We start from the raw sequence: 18,786 nt of genomic DNA, 5'->3' as shown, positions 1-18,786 counted from the left end.
TGTGAGAGAGGAGAGACTGAACCAAGTGCTTTCCCCCAAAGCTGCAGGCCAGCAGTGGCTTGTGGCAGCAGCAGGCTCTGGCTGGTGTGAGCCCTGGCTGAGGTGGCAGAAGGAAAGCTGGGCCCTCCACAGCAGCACTGCCCTGGTGTACCTGCCTCCTGCCCAGGGCTGTGCTGCCTTGCCAAGAGGACAGGGAAGAAAGTGGTGTACATCTCCTGGGCTGTGCTGCCTCAGAAAGGTGGATGCCCTGTTGCTTCCTGCTTCAGGGCTGGAGATGGAGTGGTGCCTGGGACAGTCTTCCCAGGTGGCACAGAGCACTGTGCTCAAGCCCCTTTCTGTGGATGTGCGGTGTCTGATGTGAAGAGGAGCTCCCATGGCAACTGTAGTGAGGCTAATGCAGGGACAGCATTAGCCCAGGGAAGCACTCATGGTGTTTCCTGGGCAGCTGAGATGACTGCAGCCGCATGCCAGGAATGGGTGGCAGAGGGCCTAGGCTGTCTGCCCTACCCTGAGGGCTGGCACACAGCCAGAGTCAAATGCTGCTCATCCAGCAGCACAAGGTTGCGTGGGTGCCTGGGCTCCTTGACCTGCAGGGGTGGCCAATGTGGGCACAATGGAGCAGTCTGGAGTGGCACAAGAGTGGTGAAAACCCCGTGGCAGGAGAACAGAAGGCACCTCAATTGTGACAAGAGCTTGTTCTTCATGCACTGGCAGCTCACCGTGGTGGGTGATTAGCATCAGTGGCAGCCTGGGGCCTGGAGGGAGACAGGTGTGCTGACAGTACATCTGGCTCAGGGAGAACAACCCCAGCCTCGGCTCCTCCTTTGTGGTCCTTGGCACCTGCAGATTACTTGTGAGGGCTGGGTGGACATCTACCCTCTGCTGTGCAGCAGCTCTAACTCCTCAAATCAACTGCTTCAGCCACAGGCTCTCTCTCAAGCTGTGAAATGAAATAGTGATTTTTTGCCATGGCATCCCCTCTCCCAGCACTGAAGCACCAAGCTTACTGTCCTTGCAGGATGCCAGGCACCAGGAAACACCCACAGACCACACAGACTTGCTGGGCTGGGTAATGTGGTGCTGAGCAGAGGCTCCCCAAGGGTGCTCTCAATTCTGTCCATGAATGGCTGTCACTGGGGCTTGTCTGGGAAGAATCACAATCTCTACACCATCAAGTGGAGACAACAGACCCTAGAAAGGCTCAGCACCCCATGTCAGTTGCCTCTAGGAGAGCAAACCTTTGGTGGGGAAAAGGCCTCTCTGGGAAGAAAAGAATGGGGTCACCAACACCCCAATCTCCTTGAAGGGTCCTCTTGGGTTCAGGGGTGCTGTGGCCCTGACTCCCTCTGCCAGGACCCTGCTGTAGGCCTGAGCATGGGAAATTCTCACTGTCTTGGTCCAGATATCTTCAGTGCATTTTCTTGGCTTATCAGCTCCTTCTCACAGCACCCAGCTCACCAGTGATGCTGGAGAGCAGCTGCCAGGCAGGCAGACTAGACACAGAACCTTCTGCTGAGGTGGCAGCAGCTGTGGGCCAGGAACTGGGCAGATGTATGCCATGCAGGGGGATCCCTGCTGTCTTCGTCACTGCCCCCTCCTGAGTGGCAGGTTTGCTTTAAAGACCCTGGCTTCCTTTTATTACTTCCCCTCTCAGATTGCAGCCGGCTGCAAGGCTATTTTTAGCAGCCCGCCTTCTAAAAATAGCTCTGAGCTGTTTGGAGTTGCGTCACAAGAGGTAACTCTCTCCATGAGTGGCTTGGCCTCTGCACCCCAGGAGGATACAAAAGGAGGCCAGGAGCAGAGGGGTCAGCAGGTTCAGCCACAGCCCGAAGCGAAGGAGGCAGCAGTTCAGGCCTGCCAGCTTCAGGCATCGCAGCACCAGCAGTATGACCATCTTCTGCAGCCACTGCCACCAGCCCCTGCAGGCAGAGATGAGCTGCCTGCCCAGGACGGGCAAGCAGGCGCCCAGGGCCTCAAGGCCATTCAGGTGAGCTGCCCCCCACCTCCCACTTTCAGGGCTGTGATGGCCTCTGAGAGCCCTGGGACAGGTCTGATGGCCCTTGCAAAAGGCTTACATCAGCCTGAGACAGTGGGGCTGTCAGCTGGCACGTGGGGAGGAGGTGCAGGAGCTTGGTGGGGCAGAGGGATTTTGGGTAGTTGAAGAGGAAAGACATATCTGGTGGACTGGGGTGCATGTTCTGGCACTGGATGCAGTTTCCATCCTTGCGGGGTTTGGTGGCGAGGTTGTGTCGCGTGGGCTCCTCACCAAAGCACAGGTCATTGTCCAACCTGGTCCCCAGCAGGAGAGACACCAGCCACACCAGCAGCATGTCCCCTTGGGTAGCCTTGAGCACCTCTGCCTGCACCCGAAACAGCTATGCAAGGTTTGCTCTCCTAGAGGCAGCAGCTGGCATGGGTGCTGAGCATCTCCACTCCATATCCCCAAGCTCATAATTCTCCCCATAGTGACAGGTGGGGAATGCTGTCCCTTTCCCTCCCTGGATGCACCTCCCCAGATGGCTGGCTTTGCAGGTCAACCAAGAGTGCCTCCAAGGCTCGCCGGGACCAGATCAATGCAGAGCTGCAGGCATTGCGTTCCCTGCTGCCCATCTCCATGCAGGAGAAGGAGCGGCTCTCCTACCTCCACACCATGGCCCTGGTGTGCCTCCGGCTGCGGGGGGCTCAGCTGTTCCCTCCAGGTACCCATGGCACTGCTGTACCCCATACTATCTTACATCTGTGTGGAGCGCTGCTCCTGCTCCATCAAGACAGCACTTCACCCTGATCCCCCTGCAGGCTCAGCTCCTCCTGCGGAACCGGCCCTCGGCACAGAGCTACTCTCCCTGCTCCCGGGGTTTCTGCTTGTGCTATCGGCCAGTGGAAAGCTGGTCTACATCTCGGAGAACGTGGCTCAGGTCCTGGGCCTTTCCGTGGTAAGGCTTGCTCACTAGGCATTTGCAGTCACTGTCCTGGTGCCTTTATTGTGTGCACAGCACACTGCCCCAGCAGATGCTGGGTTGTGGCTCCAGTGGTCTGTGTGCCCATGGTGCCAGCCAAGGCTCACCAAAAGAGGCACAGTTCTTGAGGAAAGCCCCCTCTTTTGTCAGGTGGAGCTGCTCGCCCAGGGGGACACGGTCTTTGACATCCTGGATGGGCAAGCATATGAGGATGTGTACAAGAAGCTCCTCCTCGCCCAGAAGGAGCCTGGCAGGGGTAAGGGAGGCCTCTGCTGGCGTCTTGCAGGTGTTGGCATCTTGCTCTGGCCCTCAGTGGCTGTGATCAGATATCCAGGGCCAGCCCTGCTGAGAGCAGAGCAGGGGAGCCTCTGACCCACTCGGAATGGTTTGTTTCTCTGCAGAAGTCACTTTTGTCAGTGAGATGTGCACGTCCAAGGCCTTCCGGCTGAAGCACGGAGGGAATCGGGTCGTGACAGTGTGTGGGCGCTTTGTGGCCCTGAGCTGGCCACCCTCCCCCTCCACCACAGCCTTCCTGGCCCTCTGCTCACCGGTCATGCAGTCGCCTGCAGATGGCGAAGCTGGTTCCCAGGATGACGTATTCCAGAGCACGCACATCCTAGACATGACGTTTATTGATGTCACGGAGAGGTGAGGTGTGCCTGCTTGCACCAGAGCTCCAGCTGTACATCTCAGGCAGCAAGAATCATTTCCCTTCACCAAGCCTTGTATGGGATGCAGGCTAGATACTGTGTGAGCACTGAGACTCACAGACCTCTTCCCTCCTTTACAACTTATTTCTGTACCTCTGTTGTTTTGCTCTCCATCAAGCAGCTGCTGCTCCTTGCTGACAGGGTGTGGACCCTGTATGGCACTCAGTCCCCACTCCCCTTGTCTCCCCCAGTGTCACCTACCACCTTGGCTACCGCAGGGAAGAGCTAGTCGGTCAGTCCTGGTACAGCCTCCTGCACCCTGAGGATGCTGATCTGGCAGCTGCCCAGCACAGGGCCGTGGGTGAGTGTCGGGCCCAGGAACATGTGTACTGTCCTCTGGCTACATGTGCCTGAAACATGTCTATCCAGGACAGCAGACACAAATCGAATTCAGTCCTGCCCACTGAGACTCCCTGCTCCAAAAGGATGAGGCAGGGAATTGGTCACACACTGTCTATAAGGTCACAGGTAGCTTCCAAGGTTCGGAGGCTTTGCCACAGTGCACAGAGGAGGGACAAGCCCCCTTGAGCTCCAGCTCTTTCGGGGGTAGGACTCCTACGGTCTGACTCTGCTCTGTGTGGCTTCTGTGGCGCTGGGGCCAGAGCAGTGACCGCCTGCAGACCTCATCGGGGCAGCCTAGGGGGTGTACAGGCGGCCTGCCGCCGCCTAACGCAGTCGCTTCTCTTGCCCGCAGCGCTCGGGGCCGGCGCCGGGCCCGCCTCGGGGACCGCGGTGCTGCGGGTGCTGCGCCGGGACCGCGCCTGGGCCTGGCTGCGAGTGTGGGCGAGGCGGGATGGCGGGGGCCGCTGCATCTCCTGCACCTGCACCTGCCTCAGGTGAGGGGGCTCCGGGGGGGTGGCGGGGACCGCTGCATCACCTGCCGCCCCTGACCCCTTGTCCCCGCAGGGAGGAGGAGGCGGCCCACCTGCGCTCCCGGCAGCCCCGCGCCGCCGCCCCGCCGGCGGGCCCGGAGCTCAGCCGTCTCGCCGCGCAGCTCCGCGCCCTCGCCGACCGCCTCTCGCCGACCGCCTCTGCTCCGCCCGCGCCAAGACCCCCGCCCCTTCCAGAGGAAGGCGATGCCGATTCCTCTGACTGTCTTGGGAACTCTCTACTGAACCCTCCCCAGTTCCTCCCCTCTCCTTTTAACTGGGGAGCGGTGAGAAAATTGGATGCAACATTCCAAGTGTGCCCTCACAGGTCTCAAGTCTACAGAGGCACTGACATCCCTTGGTGTGCTGACTGTATCTCTCCTAATGCAGGCCACTGTGTGTAACTCCATCTCCGTTCAGACAGTCACTGCTAAGACCTTCGGCTGACGCAATTCAAGGCGATGGCAAACCCTCATTTTACACAGCTGGTGCTCGTGTTAGAAACCTCGGTCAGGCTGTGATACAATCCAGCATCAGTTCGGCAGTGCAGAGGGATCTCGATCTTGCACTTTACCATTTATTGACGAATTAGCTGGATATCACCAGAGTGCGTACCTGACCTGTTCCTCACAAAGGAACGATTTTTGCTTAAAAAGGACGCCAATAAAACCCGCTCCCCCACGTGACTCTCTGGTGTGCCCTGCTTCCGCTTCCGGGAGGGCGGGGCCGCGGGCGGGGGCGATGCGGCCGCGCCGGGACCGGGCGGGACGGGGACGAGTCGCCGCTGCCGCCGCTGCCGCCGCCACGGAGGGCGAGGAAGATGCGGTCGCGGAGCAGCCGCTCGGGCGGCTGGAGGCGGCGGAGGGCGATGGCGACAGCGACGACGACGGTAGCCTCTCGGGGGACGAGGAGGCGGAGGCGGCGGGGCCCGGCGGGAGAGGTGAGAGGGGGCCCGGCGGCAGCGCCTCCGGTACGGGCGGCGGCCTCAGCGCGCATCGGGGGGTCACGGCCGCCCGCTCAGCGGGAAACGAGTTGGCAAATGGCTTGGTCACATTTCGTATTCCAAGTCCTGCATCTCTCCCTCACCTGCTCCGCTCAGAGGATGAGCTCGGGATCACAGCAGGGTGTGCGCTGGAGGTGCGTGAGCGGTCACTGGAACAAAAACCGTGTAGGGGCCTCTTCCCCGTAGTTGCCTTCCCCGTATGTGGAATCACAGAACTGTAGAGTGGTTTGGGTTGGAAGGGACCTTAAAGATCATCCACTTCCAGCCCCCCTGTTGTGGGCAGGGACACCTTCTACCGTGGAAGATCTCACACATCTCCAGGACAATTGCTCTGTGCAAATTCAGACGCGGAGGAGCTCCAGAGGTCCTCACCAGGACAGGTGGAGTGGGAGAACCGGGCGGTGCGTGGCTGTGGGCACGGCTTGGGCTGAGGTTCAGGGTGTGCAGGTGGTGGTTCTCATCCACAGTGGTGAGCACAGTGTGGTTTCCTCATCTCAAAATGATCCAGGAGAGAACGAAAACCTTACGAAAAGTACAGCAAAGGCCCTTAAACAAAACTGAGATGTCAAACACATGGCGTGATGCAGGTGTGAGGAGTCACTGATTGTCTTGTGAAAGGGTTCTCCATGGTGTGTCTGAGTGGGGCCAAGGGGGGAGGCACATCTCCTCTAAAGGTGGACTTTTGGGACTGGCAAGGTGCCCCACTATCTGTTTTAGTCATTTTGGTTTTCTCTGGTGAGGAAATGGTGAGCTTTAGCAAAGCTCAAAGAGAGGACCACTGACAGGCACCCTTTCCTTTCCACAGCTGGATGTGAATGGGAACAGTAGTTTTACTTTTGCCATCTGTTGGAGGCCTCTGTAATCTTATGTCTGGAACAGAAGGAGTTATATTTGAGTCCAGCACTAATTTTGTTTCAGCAGGGAACAACTAGGCAGATATCAGCCATTTCTTAGGCCATCTGTTCTTGCATCCTGGACGCTCTGATGTGCTCAGCAGGTCGTATAGCCCTCTACAGGCTGAGAAAGGCATAAGGTGTCCATGTGTCACAGGAGTCTGTGGGAGGATAGGAAACACGAGGAGGCTGTGCTCCTGAGCAGGAAATGTCCCTGTTATCAGTAGGTAACAGTAGCGTATCAAGAGGTGCAAAAAAGAGGAAGTAATCCTCAAAATAATGGATGAAGGGAAAAAATGGTAGGAGGGAAAAAATGAAATAGACTACAGAGACAGAACAGAAAAGGTAAGTTATATTCTAGGGGGGGAAATGAATGAAAAAATGGGGAAATTAGGGCCTCAAGAAAGAATGCAAGAAACAGGGGAAATAAACTAATCCTGTGTTTTTAACTGGGGCCTTTTCACACACACAGTTGCCAATTCTGCTGCCCAGCAGTGAACATCTGCTAGGACTATTCACTTCTACCCCAAAACATGTTTATTATGTCCAGTGATGTTTTGATGAATGTGAGTGGCTAATTCAATCTCCTACAAATGGGGTGTATTTCTTGGACTGATACTACTGTGTGGAAATCATCCCCATTAGGTTTTGGGTAGTCAAGTCTGGTCACCTGTACCAGTATTGAAATATTTTATCAGTGGAAGCTCTGCATGCCTTTGCTTTCTCTGGTTTATACCAAATCTCTTTTCTAATCCTTTGCATCTTTTTACATGGTGTCTTTGTCTTGTTTTTAGTGACATCTTGTAAGCATTTGCTATTTAAACAGTATTGTTTTGGAATTGCAGCTAAGTGGAGTATTGTAGTGCAAGTGATGGCGTCTTGTCTGTCTTCAACCTGTGTTAAGAGTATCTTCCACATCATTATGGTCTTAAGCTCTGCCAGGGGAGGTTTAGGTTAGATATTAGGGAGAAATTCTTTACTGAGAGGGTAATCAGGCATTGGAATGGGCTGCCCAGGGAAGTGGTGGATTCTCCGTCCCTGGAGGTTTTTAAGATGAGACTGGATGTGGCACTTAGTGCCATGGTCTAGTAACCACAGTGGTAGTGGATCAAAGGTTGGACTTGATGATCTCAGAGGTCCTTTCCAACCTGGCTGATTCTATGATTCTGTTCTATGATTCTTCCTTTCCTTTAATACTTTCTTTGCCCTTTTCACTAGTCCTTGTTCAGTGTCTTTCATTTGTGTGCCCAGTGATGCTTTGAGTGATACTTAAATATTGCCGTATGTAGAGGTTAATTGCTTTGTCCTCCAGTAACTCGTATAATCAGCACAGATTTTTCCTGAATTTGAGCAGTGTGGCAGCAGATTCTCTTGTCCACGAATTTGTTGGTTTTCTTGTGTCTCTGTGAACCCCAATAGCGAGATTAATGTAAATTGCTGAGCTGCATGACACTCTGCTCATGCCTGAGTGCAGGCACAGCTCATTGGTCTGAAGGGGATTTCACATTCTGGGCAGGCAGTAAGCGATTGTACACGAGTGACAAGGGAAAAGGTGGAGACCAGAAAGGGCAATGGTGCTGTCATCGCTAAGAAGGCAGGGGCAAGGGTGTTTGCAGGAGTCCAAGCAAGAGAGGATGTCAAATTGCAGTAAGATAAGGGGGAAGGGTGTTTTGGGGAAGTAGTGTAATGAAATCATGCTGTATTCGCATTTCTTTTGTCCCTTTTGTGGCTGACTGGATGTGCAGTGGTCCTTTAGCCTACTTCAGAGGACTAAGGACATCGACAGAGCAGAGTTCATGAGTGTTCAGAACAAGCAAAAAGAAAACATTTCCTGAGGCAACACATGGCTGTGCCCATTAGGTTTTCTGAATGATGAGAGTAGTTTCTGAAACAGAAGGTCTTAGTTATTGCCAGGATGAGAGTGACTGGGATAATAAATAGTAAGTCCATGCTCTGAACCAATGTGACTGACCTCATGTTGCTTCCTGAATTTAGCAAAGCACACAGAAACCTTGCTCTTGGGGCAGTGTTTTGGGTTTGCGTGACAAGGGTTTGGTAGTGAGTGGGCTACAAGGATGCCAGAAGCTTCTCACATGTCCCATTAGCTCAGCTGTGGCCAGGGGCTTTTATAAGCAACAGTGGTAGCACCTCTGTGGTAACATCTAAGAAGGGGAAAAGCCCTGCTGCTGATCAGCAACTGGTAGAAAGGAGTGAGAATATGTGAGAGAAAGAGCCCTGCAGACACCAAAATCAGTGAAGAAGGAGAGGGAGGAGGTGCTTCAGGTGGCTGGGCAGAGATACCCCTGCAGCCTGTGGTGCAGCCCATGGTGAGGCAGCTGTGCCTCTGCAGCCCATGGAGGACCCCACACTGAAGTGAGGGAATGTGCCACCATGAGAAGCTGGAGCAGGTTTGCTGGCAGGACTTGTGACCCCGTGGGGGACCCACACTGGAGCAGCCTGTTCCTGAAGGACTCCACTCTGTGGAAAGGGACCCACACTGGAGCAGTTCATGAAGAACTGTGTCCCAATCTGTTTGTTTTGCTCGTGTGATGGTAATTGGTGAGTGATTTCTCCTGGCTTTATGTCAACCCGTGAGCCTTTGTTGTATTTTCTCTTCCCTATCTAGCAGAGGAGAGGAGTGATAGAGCAGTTTGGTGGGCACTTGGCACCCAGCCAAGGCAAATGTACCACAGACAGGATGTGATTGTTCCTGCTGGGCCACAGTTGGGGTGTTCTGTGACAAATGCATTAGTATCACAGAAGCTTAGAAAGGCCATGTGCCTGTCACTGCTCAGAGGTGTTGAGCAGGCAAACACCACCCAAGTCAATTTGCCAAGGCTTTACCTTTTAGAAGTGAGCCAGTACAAACCCCTTCTTGCCCCTACGAGAGAACAGAATGAGCGTATCCAAGTGCTGACTTAAAAAGTGTTTCAGTTGTTAGTTCTGAACACCCAGCGGTGTAAATCCAGAAAGAATAATTTTTACATTCTGTTATAAGAAGTGTTAAAGGTTACTGACACTGAGGGATATTAAAGAAACATATCGACAGACAATTCCAGCAGAATATTGTGCATTCATTACCACCATGGGTAGAATTAGTTTTGCTGTTTCCTGTGTTGTCAGCAGTCAGAGAAGAGAAGGAACATTTTATGAAACACAGGATGTAAATAGTGTTCTGGGGAGCTCCCAGCAAGGTTAGGATATGAAACTGCTTTTTGGTGTTGTGGGGTTTTTTCTTCCCCAGTGAATCAGGCTATAAACTGTTTCTCTTGGCAGTGAGTGGTGAAGGTTGAATGTCTAGATTTCAGTAGTTCACAGGCCCCTGGTGTGTTGAGGAGGGTCTGCTGTGGCAGACCCACTGCTGCTCCACTGCTGACTGAGCAGAGCAATGGCAGATGTGCAGTGGGGAGTTTGTCTCCAAATCTTAACAGACTGAATAGCCCATGTGGTTTTCTTTCACATCTTGGCTGGTTTTGTGCTGTGAGAGGTGTGATGATGCCCATTTAAAGGCAATGGAACAACAGTCTGTTGAAGTGGGAGAGTCCGAACTGAGAGGTGGCCAGAATTTGCAATGCAGCCAAAGTATAACCCAGTGCAGAGCTCATACTGCTCTTTGTACCAGGTAGAACCTTTGTACTGCTCTTTTCTGTGCTATTGAGTGGAGAGAGAAGCAAAGGCACATTGGGGTGAGGGGGAGACTATTCCAGTGGTAAAGACTGAAGTGATTAATGAGAGAGGAATCAAAGGCTGAGAGACGCAGAGACTTCTTTCTGCCATGCAGTTGTACAGGGATGACACTACTGTGCTTGTGTCACTGTCTCAGGCTCTGAGACATCCCTGTTGGAGGAATTTTGGAGTGAGAAGTGCCTTGAGAAGCTGTTCAGTTTAGGTGTGTCCTGTGCTCTCTTCCAGATCAGTCTGACATGTCTTTCGAGGAACTACTGCAGATGCAGAGCGATGCAAGAACAAGAGTGTGCAAACAGATGACCAGTGGAAAGAAAACTTCAAAACCTACCAAAGCTACAGTGAAGCAGCAACAAGGCAAAAAGGGGTAAAGAGGCATTTTTGTGATCGGAAAAATATGCATGTGTGCTCTCTGCCTCCAGAAATTACACTGGGAACTCCTCACAGTGCTGGTGTTGCCTTGGAGCTGGCATAGATCTCCTTTAATGTACTAGACAATAATGCCTGTTACTATAGTGTTTCATTTGGGAATGGTCTGGTGCTGTTTTCAGAGCTCTTAATATCCTGTCCTGTTCAAATCCCCAGCAGCCACCTGTTACTTGATAGTTAAATTGGCACTCAATGCCTTTATACCCTCTATGTTAAAGCACTTGTCACCCTCAGCATGGTGTGCTTTTCAAACTGTATGATAGTGTCCACTGTGACCTGAAATAGTTACCCTGCTGGTTTCTAAACACCTTCCAGCTTATCAGCATCTTCTGCCTGGCTCCACTGGCTGGAGTTACAGTCACAGGCAATTTCATTCATCCTGCTGTTGTCTTATCTGTGGCTTGTCTGTGTTCATTTTCCCCTTTTCCCCTCTCTACAGAGGGAGAACATTACAGACTTTTTCCTGTATTTGGCACAACAAAAACTATCAGATCTTTTTACAGTCTCCACAGACCCCCACTAGTAACAGCAATACTCTTACCCTTTATTTGCAGTATTTAGCTAATTTTCAGTCCTCAGAGTTGCATCCAAGTGATTTGAACAGGTTTCCTCTGTTACACTAGTGCTCTCTAATTTTTTTCTGAATCTCTGCTTAATACATGTTTCTCCTGCTGTAAACAGTTGATTAGAATAATGTTTCTGCTTTTCCTTTTACCCAGGGTTCTGGGGGAGTTTGTGTAGTGCAGCATCTTCACACAGTGTCTCTAATTTCTGCCACACAGTTTGCATAATTCTACTTTTATTTAATTCCCCTAATCCTTTAAGCGATGTATTGCTGTTAAATCCCACGTGTTGTTTCTCTTGTGTTTTTGTTATGGAAGTGAGTTTCTTAAAGAAAGGACATCAAGGAAATCCCCTGGCACTTAGCTGGCTTCAGCAGTGCTGTATCAAGCTGACTCCGGAGCATTGTACAGGGGTGTAGCCACATCATCAGACATGGAAATACACTGAATGCTGCTCTAAGAGGGATTTGGAAAACTTACTCCTGGGCGGTTATGTTCCTGCTCTGATGTTACCTGTGGCTGACTGTGGGTGCAATGGCCACGCTGTGGGTGCTCTCAGCAGGTTTTTCATGTTTCTGGTACCTTACCTGACAAATCACAGGGCGCAGCATCCAAGTAATACAGGGAGAGTAATACCCTGTTCTGCCACCTTATACCATCCCCCTCATATACCTGAAGCATCAAGCTCTAAGGCCTGTGTTGCAAGGAAAACTTTTTCCCTTAATTGATTGTCACTGTAATCCTCACAATCCTTGTGAGGATTCATTGTGAAGTCTCTTCTGGGATATGTACGACACGCTGTGCAGCCCGTTATCCTGGCGCTGACCTTTTCCTTACTGGTGTTACAGCGTGCTTTCTTGCTGAGCCTGGCCTGTCTTTGTAACTTCCAGGTTAGTGCAGAAATTCCCTACTTTGGCATCCATGAGTGCTGAGGGAGCTGGCAGATGTTATCGCTCACCCACTCTCCATCATCTTTGAAAGGGCAGGGGGAGCAGGAGAGGTGCAAGAGGTCTGAAGGAAAGCCAGTGTCAGAAAGGGCAAGAAGGGAGGACTCGGAAAACTACAGACCAGTAAACCTCACCTCCATCCTTGGAAACGTGATGGAGAGTCTCATTCTGGAGGTCATCTCTAAGCATGTGGAAGGTTTCTGGGAGTAGTCTGTATGGATTCACCAAGGGGAAATCTTGCTTGACCAATCTGATATCCTTCTGTGATGGCATGACTGGCTGGGTGGCTGAGGTGAGAGCAGTGGATGTTGTCTACCTTGACTTCAGCAAGACTTTTGACACTGTCTTCCCTAACATCCTCATAGGCAAGCTCAGGAAGTGTGGATTAGATGAGTGGATGGTGAGGTGGATTGAGAACCAGCTGAATGGCAGAGCTCAAGAGTCATGATCAGAGATGCAATAGACTAGTTGGAGGCCTGTCGCTAGTGGTGTCCGTGGGGGTCAGTACTGGGTCCAGCATTGTTCAACTTATTCATCAGCGACCTGGATGAAGGGACAGAGTGTCCCTCAGCAAGCTTGCTGACAACACAAAGCTGGGAGGAGTGGCTGGTACACCAGAGGGCTGTGCTGCCATTCTGCAAGAACTGGACAGGCTGGAGAGTTGGACAGAGAAGAACTGCCTGAAGTTCAACAAAGACAAGTGCAGGGTCCTGCACCTGGGGAGGAATAAGCCCAAGCACCAGTGGATGCTGGAGGCTGTCTTGCTGGAATGCCGCTCTGTGGAGAAGGACCTGGGGGTCCTGGTGACAACAAGCTGTTCATGAGCCAGCAGTGTGCCCTTGTGGCCAGCAAGGCCAATGGTATCCTGGGGTGCATTAGGAAGAGCCTTACTAGCAGGACAAAGGAGGTGATCCTGCCCCGCTAGTCGACCTTGGTCAGGCCACATTAGGAGTGCTGTGTCCAGTTCTGGGCTCCTCAGGACAGGGGAGACAACAGAGCTATTGGAGTGGGTCCAGCGGAGGGCAAAAAAAATGACTGGAACATCTTTCTTTTGAGGACAGATTGAGGGAGATGGGCCTGTTCAGCCTCGAGAAGAGATGACTGAGAGGGGACCTTATCAATGCTTACTTATCAATGTTAAGGTCAGGGGTCGAGGGGATGGGGCTAAGCTCTTTTCAGTGGTGCCCAGCAACAGGACAAGGGGTAACAGGCACAATCTGAAACACAGGGAGTTCCATGTGAGTATGAGGGAAAACTTTACTGTGAGAGTGGCTGAGCACTGGAACAGGCTGCCCAGTGAGGTTGTGGAGTCTCTGTCTCTGGAGATATTCAAAATCCACCTGGATGCAATCCTGTGCAACCTTGTCTAGGTTAACCTGCTTTAGTAGAGTGGTGGTCTCTAGGTGATCACCAAAGGTCCCTTCCACCCCCAGCCATTCTGTGACTATGAGAGAAATAATCGAGTACAGCACATCTACTGATGCAGGTGGTGGGTTTTCACTTGATACAGTGGGGCTGTTACAAGTTCTGTGTAGGGTTGGTTTAACTACACATTTATACATTTGGTTGCCTTAGCCTTCTGTGGCTCGACTGAATCACCTCTTTGCTCTCTGCGGGTATAGGGAGGATTAAGTTGGGAGAGTCTGTTGTGCAGTAGTGTTCTTCTGAGGGTTTGACTAACTCCCGAAATATTAGCCTGGGCCTCATTCTGACATCTGCTCCTCTTAAATACATTTCTCTCTTTTTCAGGCCATTGGAGATCTCTGCCAAGAAGCCTGTGCCTTTTCTGCGACAAGTCGTCTCTGTTAGAAAGAAGGTGGGTGCTCCCCCTCCCCAGTTCAGGAGCTGACTTCCCATAGCAATGCTGGTAATTGGGCTGCTGCAGATGGCAGCGGCTGTTTCTAGAGAACTAGGCTGGACTACTGGTGAGTGCAGACAGTGATAGTGTTTCCCTGGGGAGAAGAAGGGATGGGTGCAGGAGCAGCTGCAGGTTAACTTCAGTGTTTGTGTCCAAAGTGTTTCTAGAAGATGTAATGACTCCCACCAATGACAATTCCACTGCAAGCCACAGTCACTGTTCAGTACTAATCCCAGAAGTTCAAATGTCCATCTACTTTCTAATCTGAATGTAACTTTGACTTGTTATTGCTGGATCATCTGAATATGTTGATTTCTGCAGTTAGAGATCTCTTTTTATCTCTCCTTTTTTTATGGCCTGACCCAGTTAATCTGTGAAAATCTAGATAGGTTTGAGTTCCCAAATCCATCACCTTGACAACACATATTAAGCAAGCTCTTGGTCTGGGAGTTGCAAGTGTTTGGAGGTAGCACTCCTGCTCCTGTTCCTTGAATTGGATACTCCTGGGTGTAGACTTGCATATGGAAATGTCTGTTGTTTGGTAGACTGGATGCAGGCTTGCTTTTGTGAGGGACTGCCACCTTAATCATCGCACTCAGTCTTTGCCAAATGCAGATGTTTCAATGGTGGGCGTGTAATATTGCTGGTGAAAAAATGGCAAGGTCTGATCTGTGAAAGGAGAGTAAGCAGGCTATTAATAGGATAATCCTGGCTACAGCTCTTGCCTTTGCCTTCCTTGCCATCAGGTCCACAGAGACCCTCGATTTGATGACTTGTCTGGAGAGTATAAGCCTGAAATATTTATGAAGACGTACAGCTTCCTGGACAGCATCAAGAAGCAGGAGAAGGAGGTGATGCTCTGTGCCTGTCCTTGCCTGGAAGAACCTTGCTTGGCAGGGGCTACTTCTTCCAAGGCTTTTCACAGTGGAGGTGACAGACAGGCAGTCATGCAGCTTTCTGCTCTCTTCTAGATGGTTCAGAAGCAGCTGAAGAAATGCCGGAACATGGAGCAGAAGGAGAAACTTCAGCAGCTTCTGAACCGTATGGTGAGTTCAGCACAGCGTCTCTCTGTGAGGCACTGGAAGAGAGGATGTGTGACCTGAGGTCTGCCTCGATGCTGACACAGGCCATCTTTTTTGTACAGACACAGCAAGAACAGGCACAGAAAAAACAGCAGAAGCTGAGGGAGAGAGAACTGTCTTTGAAGAGACAACAGAGGGAATTGGCCAAGCAGGGAAAGAAACCCTTTTTCCTAAAGAAATGTAAGTATTCAGTGTGAACATGCTGCAGGAAGACCTAGAGGGAGTACTGCTGACAGGAATTCAATCACTTGTAGTGAGGTGTCCATACTATTCCACAGAGCCATGGAGGGATTTTTCTAGTACTGGTGCTCAATGGGCAAGCTAAGCCTGGGAGCCAGGGAGGTGAGGACGGGCTGGTCTGTAGATGTGTTTTGCGCTTCGGTTTAAAACTTTGCTTCCCTCTCCTCTACAGCTGAGAAGCGGAAATTGGAGCTAGCTGAGAAGTATGCAGAGCTGAAGAGGAGTGGAAAGCTGGAGAGCTTCCTGAACAAGAAGAGGAAGAGAAATGCCATCAAAGACAAGCGCCGTCTACCCTCACAGAAGAACTTGTGACGTTGGACAGACGTGCTGTTGTCTGGCACTGGGACTCATTCTGCCTTGGCCAGGCCTGGAAGATGGCTATCCTTCTTCCCAATATCTGCCTTCCACTGCACAGTGATGCTGTAAGGCAGCTGAGCAGAGGCTGAACTGAAGGAAATAGTGGGGTTTTTGTAGCTGAAATATCCTCTTAACTTGTGGTTTAGACCATGGGTGGTGACAAGTGTGTCGTGCAGATGCTTACAGTGTTGACAGCTGTTTTTGTCCTTGCACCTGCTCATTTCTAACTCTAACAAGGAAAGCATGAGTCCTGCCCTGCATTGCTGGCTCTACTCCAGGTTTTCTCAGACTTCCACTGAGGTGGAAAAGGACCTGTTCAAAGCAGGGCTGGCACTGACTTCAGACCAGCTTGCCATGGGATGTGTTGGTGGGGTCTGTTAATGTCCCAGGAGAGATGCCACCACCTCTCCTGGCCTCTGCTCTACTGCTTCAGGTTCTCAAGATGGAACTTTTTGTTCCCTCATCCAGGAAACCTGCCTGGTGCTATCCATATCATTGTCTTGTTCTCATTGAAGTGCCCGGCTGTCTTTCAGTAACCTTGTCACAGGTCTGAGGGGTGGGTGGAAAAGAGGGGCTGTAAGGTCTCTGCAAAGTCTGTTCTTCTTAAGGGTCAATAAACCCTGTTCCCTCAGTCTTTCCTTGCAGTGCTTCAGCCTCTGATGACTTTCACATACTGAACTGGAGTCAGCCCAGACAACCATCTGTCTTTTGGTGGCCCAGCCTGGATGCAGTATCTGGATGTAGTCTCACAAGGGCTGAGTAAAGGGAAGAGGATCACACTGCTCTGCATGGGCTGCACCTAGTGATGCAGACCCAGCTGTGGCTAGCCTTCCTCTGTCACAGGGCATGCTGCTGACTGCTCAGCTGCTGCTACTCCTGATCTCTCCTTCAGAGCAGCTTGGCCTCTCTCCTTGGCTTCTCATGGTTGTCTCCACAGGGCTGTTAGTGCTTCTGGGAAGCTGATCCTGTATGAAATAAAATACTGGTTTTCCTTTATTCCCAGTGTCGTTGCTGTTACAGTCAAAAGTGTTTGAACTTAGGGGAGTTAATGCCTCTCTCCAATATTATGTTTGAACACCAGCTCTCTTGTTTCTCCTTACTCTGGTTACCCCTGTCTGCTGTGGTTGTGCTGATAAGGAGGTGACTTGGATGATCCCTGTCTTACAGGTTGGAGCTGGTGCTGGGAGAGTGCCTTGGCTCTGCAGAACAGGGCATTGCCTGGGCACAGCTGTGCTGTGTGCAGGTGGGCCACAGTTGTGTGGGGCCAGGGGACAGGCATTGCTATAAGCAAAACATGGAACAATGAGCAGCTCGTTGGCCTGAGGGTGTTGCTAAAGCACCTGCCTCCACTGCAATTCCTGTGGGTGATGCTGTGCTGACAGGTCTTAGTGTAACTGGGGGAAGGCAGTAGAAATGGGATGTGCCAGCTTGGCTAGAGACCTGCTGCCACAGCCTTGCTAAGGAGCCATGTGGCATTCCTCAGCATTTGAGTACGTGTCCCCATGTAGGGTGGTTGTAGGTCCTGTACAGGAGGTGGCAAGTCTGGTGGACCCAAAGTGGTCTTGCTTTCCCCTCCTGCCCCTCTGGAGCCAAAGGGCATCTTCTTGCTGAGGCCTGTACGCCTTACTTTGCTTACAAAGCAAAGGGGTGGAGCTTTAGTGTTGAATATTCAATATACCCGCGTCACAGCGAGCGGGCGTGGTTTCCACCATAAACACGCCGAGACAGTTGAAGTTCAGATGGTCCTACGTCGGAAGCAGGAGTGAGGGCTGCTGGTGGCGCGCTCCGGAGGAGAAAGGGTGCAGGTCTAGGATCCCAGAGACCGTATGGCTGCTCGGTGCCACCGGGAATGCCGTCTGCTTCTCCTCCAAAGGGAGGGAAAGGTACCGTCCCGACGGGTCCGGAGTCGCTCCGGAGCTATTTTCGCAGCCACCGAGATACCCTGCAGCCTGCCGTCGCCTGCTACATCCCGGCTGTGGAGAGAGGATGTAAGATCGGGGATCCCAAGACTGTGTGGCTGCTCAGTACAGAGAGAAGCCGCCGCGGCTGCTGAAAGCGGAGTTTCTGCACCTTCAAAAGGAGGGGGCGGCCCTGGACCGCACGCCGCTCCCGGGGTTTGCGCAATCCCTTAGCGGATCGCCGCTTCCCGCTTTTGAAAGCCGCCGACGCGTTTTTGCCACCGCCGCTTTTTCCAGGCGCACAGCAGGGAACCAAGAGGCCCCTGCGCCCACGCCGCCGCTACGCCGGGACCCACGCCAGCATCTCGGCAGCGTAACTCCTTCCAGACTAAATCGTCTTCCAGGTTTCTGTTTTGTTCGTGTTTCCCCCGTGGTTTTTGCCTGGCTGGGGAGGGCGTCGGGCCGCGGGGATTCGTTTGCCACATTGTTTTCTTTGTTCCCCTGGACCACGCGGGGCCGGCGCAGTGGGAACGGGAACCATTTCTTTTGGTTTTGCCCTAGGTGTGTGGGGGGGAACGTAACAATTTTTTACCTTTGTTGGTTTTGTGGGTAAACCATTATTTTTCCTCTGTATTGCTGTGTTATTTGTGAGTTTTACCTCAGTAAAATTGTGAGACTAACGTTTTTTAACCTCTAGCAGTCTTTTTTTGTTTTCCCTCTCCACCATCGTAAGGGGTGGCTTGAGCAGTCTTAACTTTTTTTCTCCCCGCTGAGTTTTTAAAACCAGCACAGCCTGCAAGGAGAGCATCCTCGCTGGGATGTCACCTGCTTCTGCTCAGCACGTTAGTAGTGAGGAGTGAGCCTGCTGGCCTCTGTACGTGCCAGCTCCTGGGCCCAGCACCCCGCAGCAGGGGAAGTCCTTGGGCGTTGCCCAACGCAGCCAGTAGTGAGGTGTCACTGGGTATTTGGGCAGGCGGCAGCATGGCAACACCAGCTCCAAGAGGAGATGCTTCCACCATCTCCACGGAGCCTCCTACTGCCAGGAAGCTGCTCTTTCCTGTAGCCTCCCAGCCTCAAGCAGTTGGGTTATTTTCCTTGTTTCTAAGGTGATTCGGGCAGTGTGTCCCTTCCAGACCTGCACTGGTGTCCCTCCACGTGAAGCGTGGGGACTTGCTATGGGTGTCCCTGAGCATGGCTGGTACCAGTTGATGTAACTGCAGCTGTGCACAGGCAGTGGTGACTGACAAAGCTGCCACACCTACCCCACCAGTGACACCCTCAGAGCCCACTTGACTC

The 18,786-nt window shown here is 52.1% G+C and overlaps 2 protein-coding genes across 3 annotated transcripts; both read left to right on the top strand.

The window, feature by feature from the left end:
- Positions 1–75: 75 nt before the first annotated feature.
- LOC127473405 (neuronal PAS domain-containing protein 4-like) lies at positions 76–5,209 on the top strand. 2 transcript variants are annotated; one of them, XM_051792956.1, is made up of 7 exons: positions 76–1,987; positions 2,533–2,699; positions 2,797–2,933; positions 3,108–3,213; positions 3,359–3,605; positions 3,859–4,503; positions 4,574–5,209. In XM_051792956.1, the coding sequence occupies exons 1-6, from the start codon at positions 1,887–1,889 to the stop codon at positions 4,019–4,021; spliced, it is 921 nt and encodes a 306-aa protein (XP_051648916.1). In that variant the 5' UTR covers positions 76–1,886; the 3' UTR covers positions 4,022–4,503; positions 4,574–5,209. The 2 variants fall into 2 exon arrangements, with proteins under 2 accessions (XP_051648916.1, XP_051648917.1); XM_051792957.1 differs by lacking the exon at positions 4,574–5,209 and having other exon boundaries at positions 3,359–3,707; positions 3,859–3,902.
- Positions 5,210–5,277: 68 nt separating this feature from the next.
- RRP36 (ribosomal RNA processing 36) lies at positions 5,278–15,547 on the top strand. Its single transcript, XM_051792723.1, has 6 exons — positions 5,278–5,506; positions 10,345–10,483; positions 13,805–13,871; positions 14,660–14,764; positions 14,885–14,954; positions 15,408–15,547. Exons 1-6 carry the CDS (start codon positions 5,278–5,280, stop codon positions 15,545–15,547), a joined length of 750 nt encoding a protein of 249 aa, XP_051648683.1.
- Positions 15,548–18,786: the final 3,239 nt, after the last annotated feature.

This window comes from Manacus candei, unplaced genomic scaffold, assembly GCF_025592945.1.
Source record: "Manacus candei isolate 608988 ecotype Guabito, Panama unplaced genomic scaffold, ASM2559294v1 h1tg000035l, whole genome shotgun sequence".
NCBI lineage: Eukaryota > Metazoa > Chordata > Aves > Passeriformes > Pipridae > Manacus > Manacus candei.
This window is presented reverse-complemented; position numbering and strand designations above follow the sequence as displayed.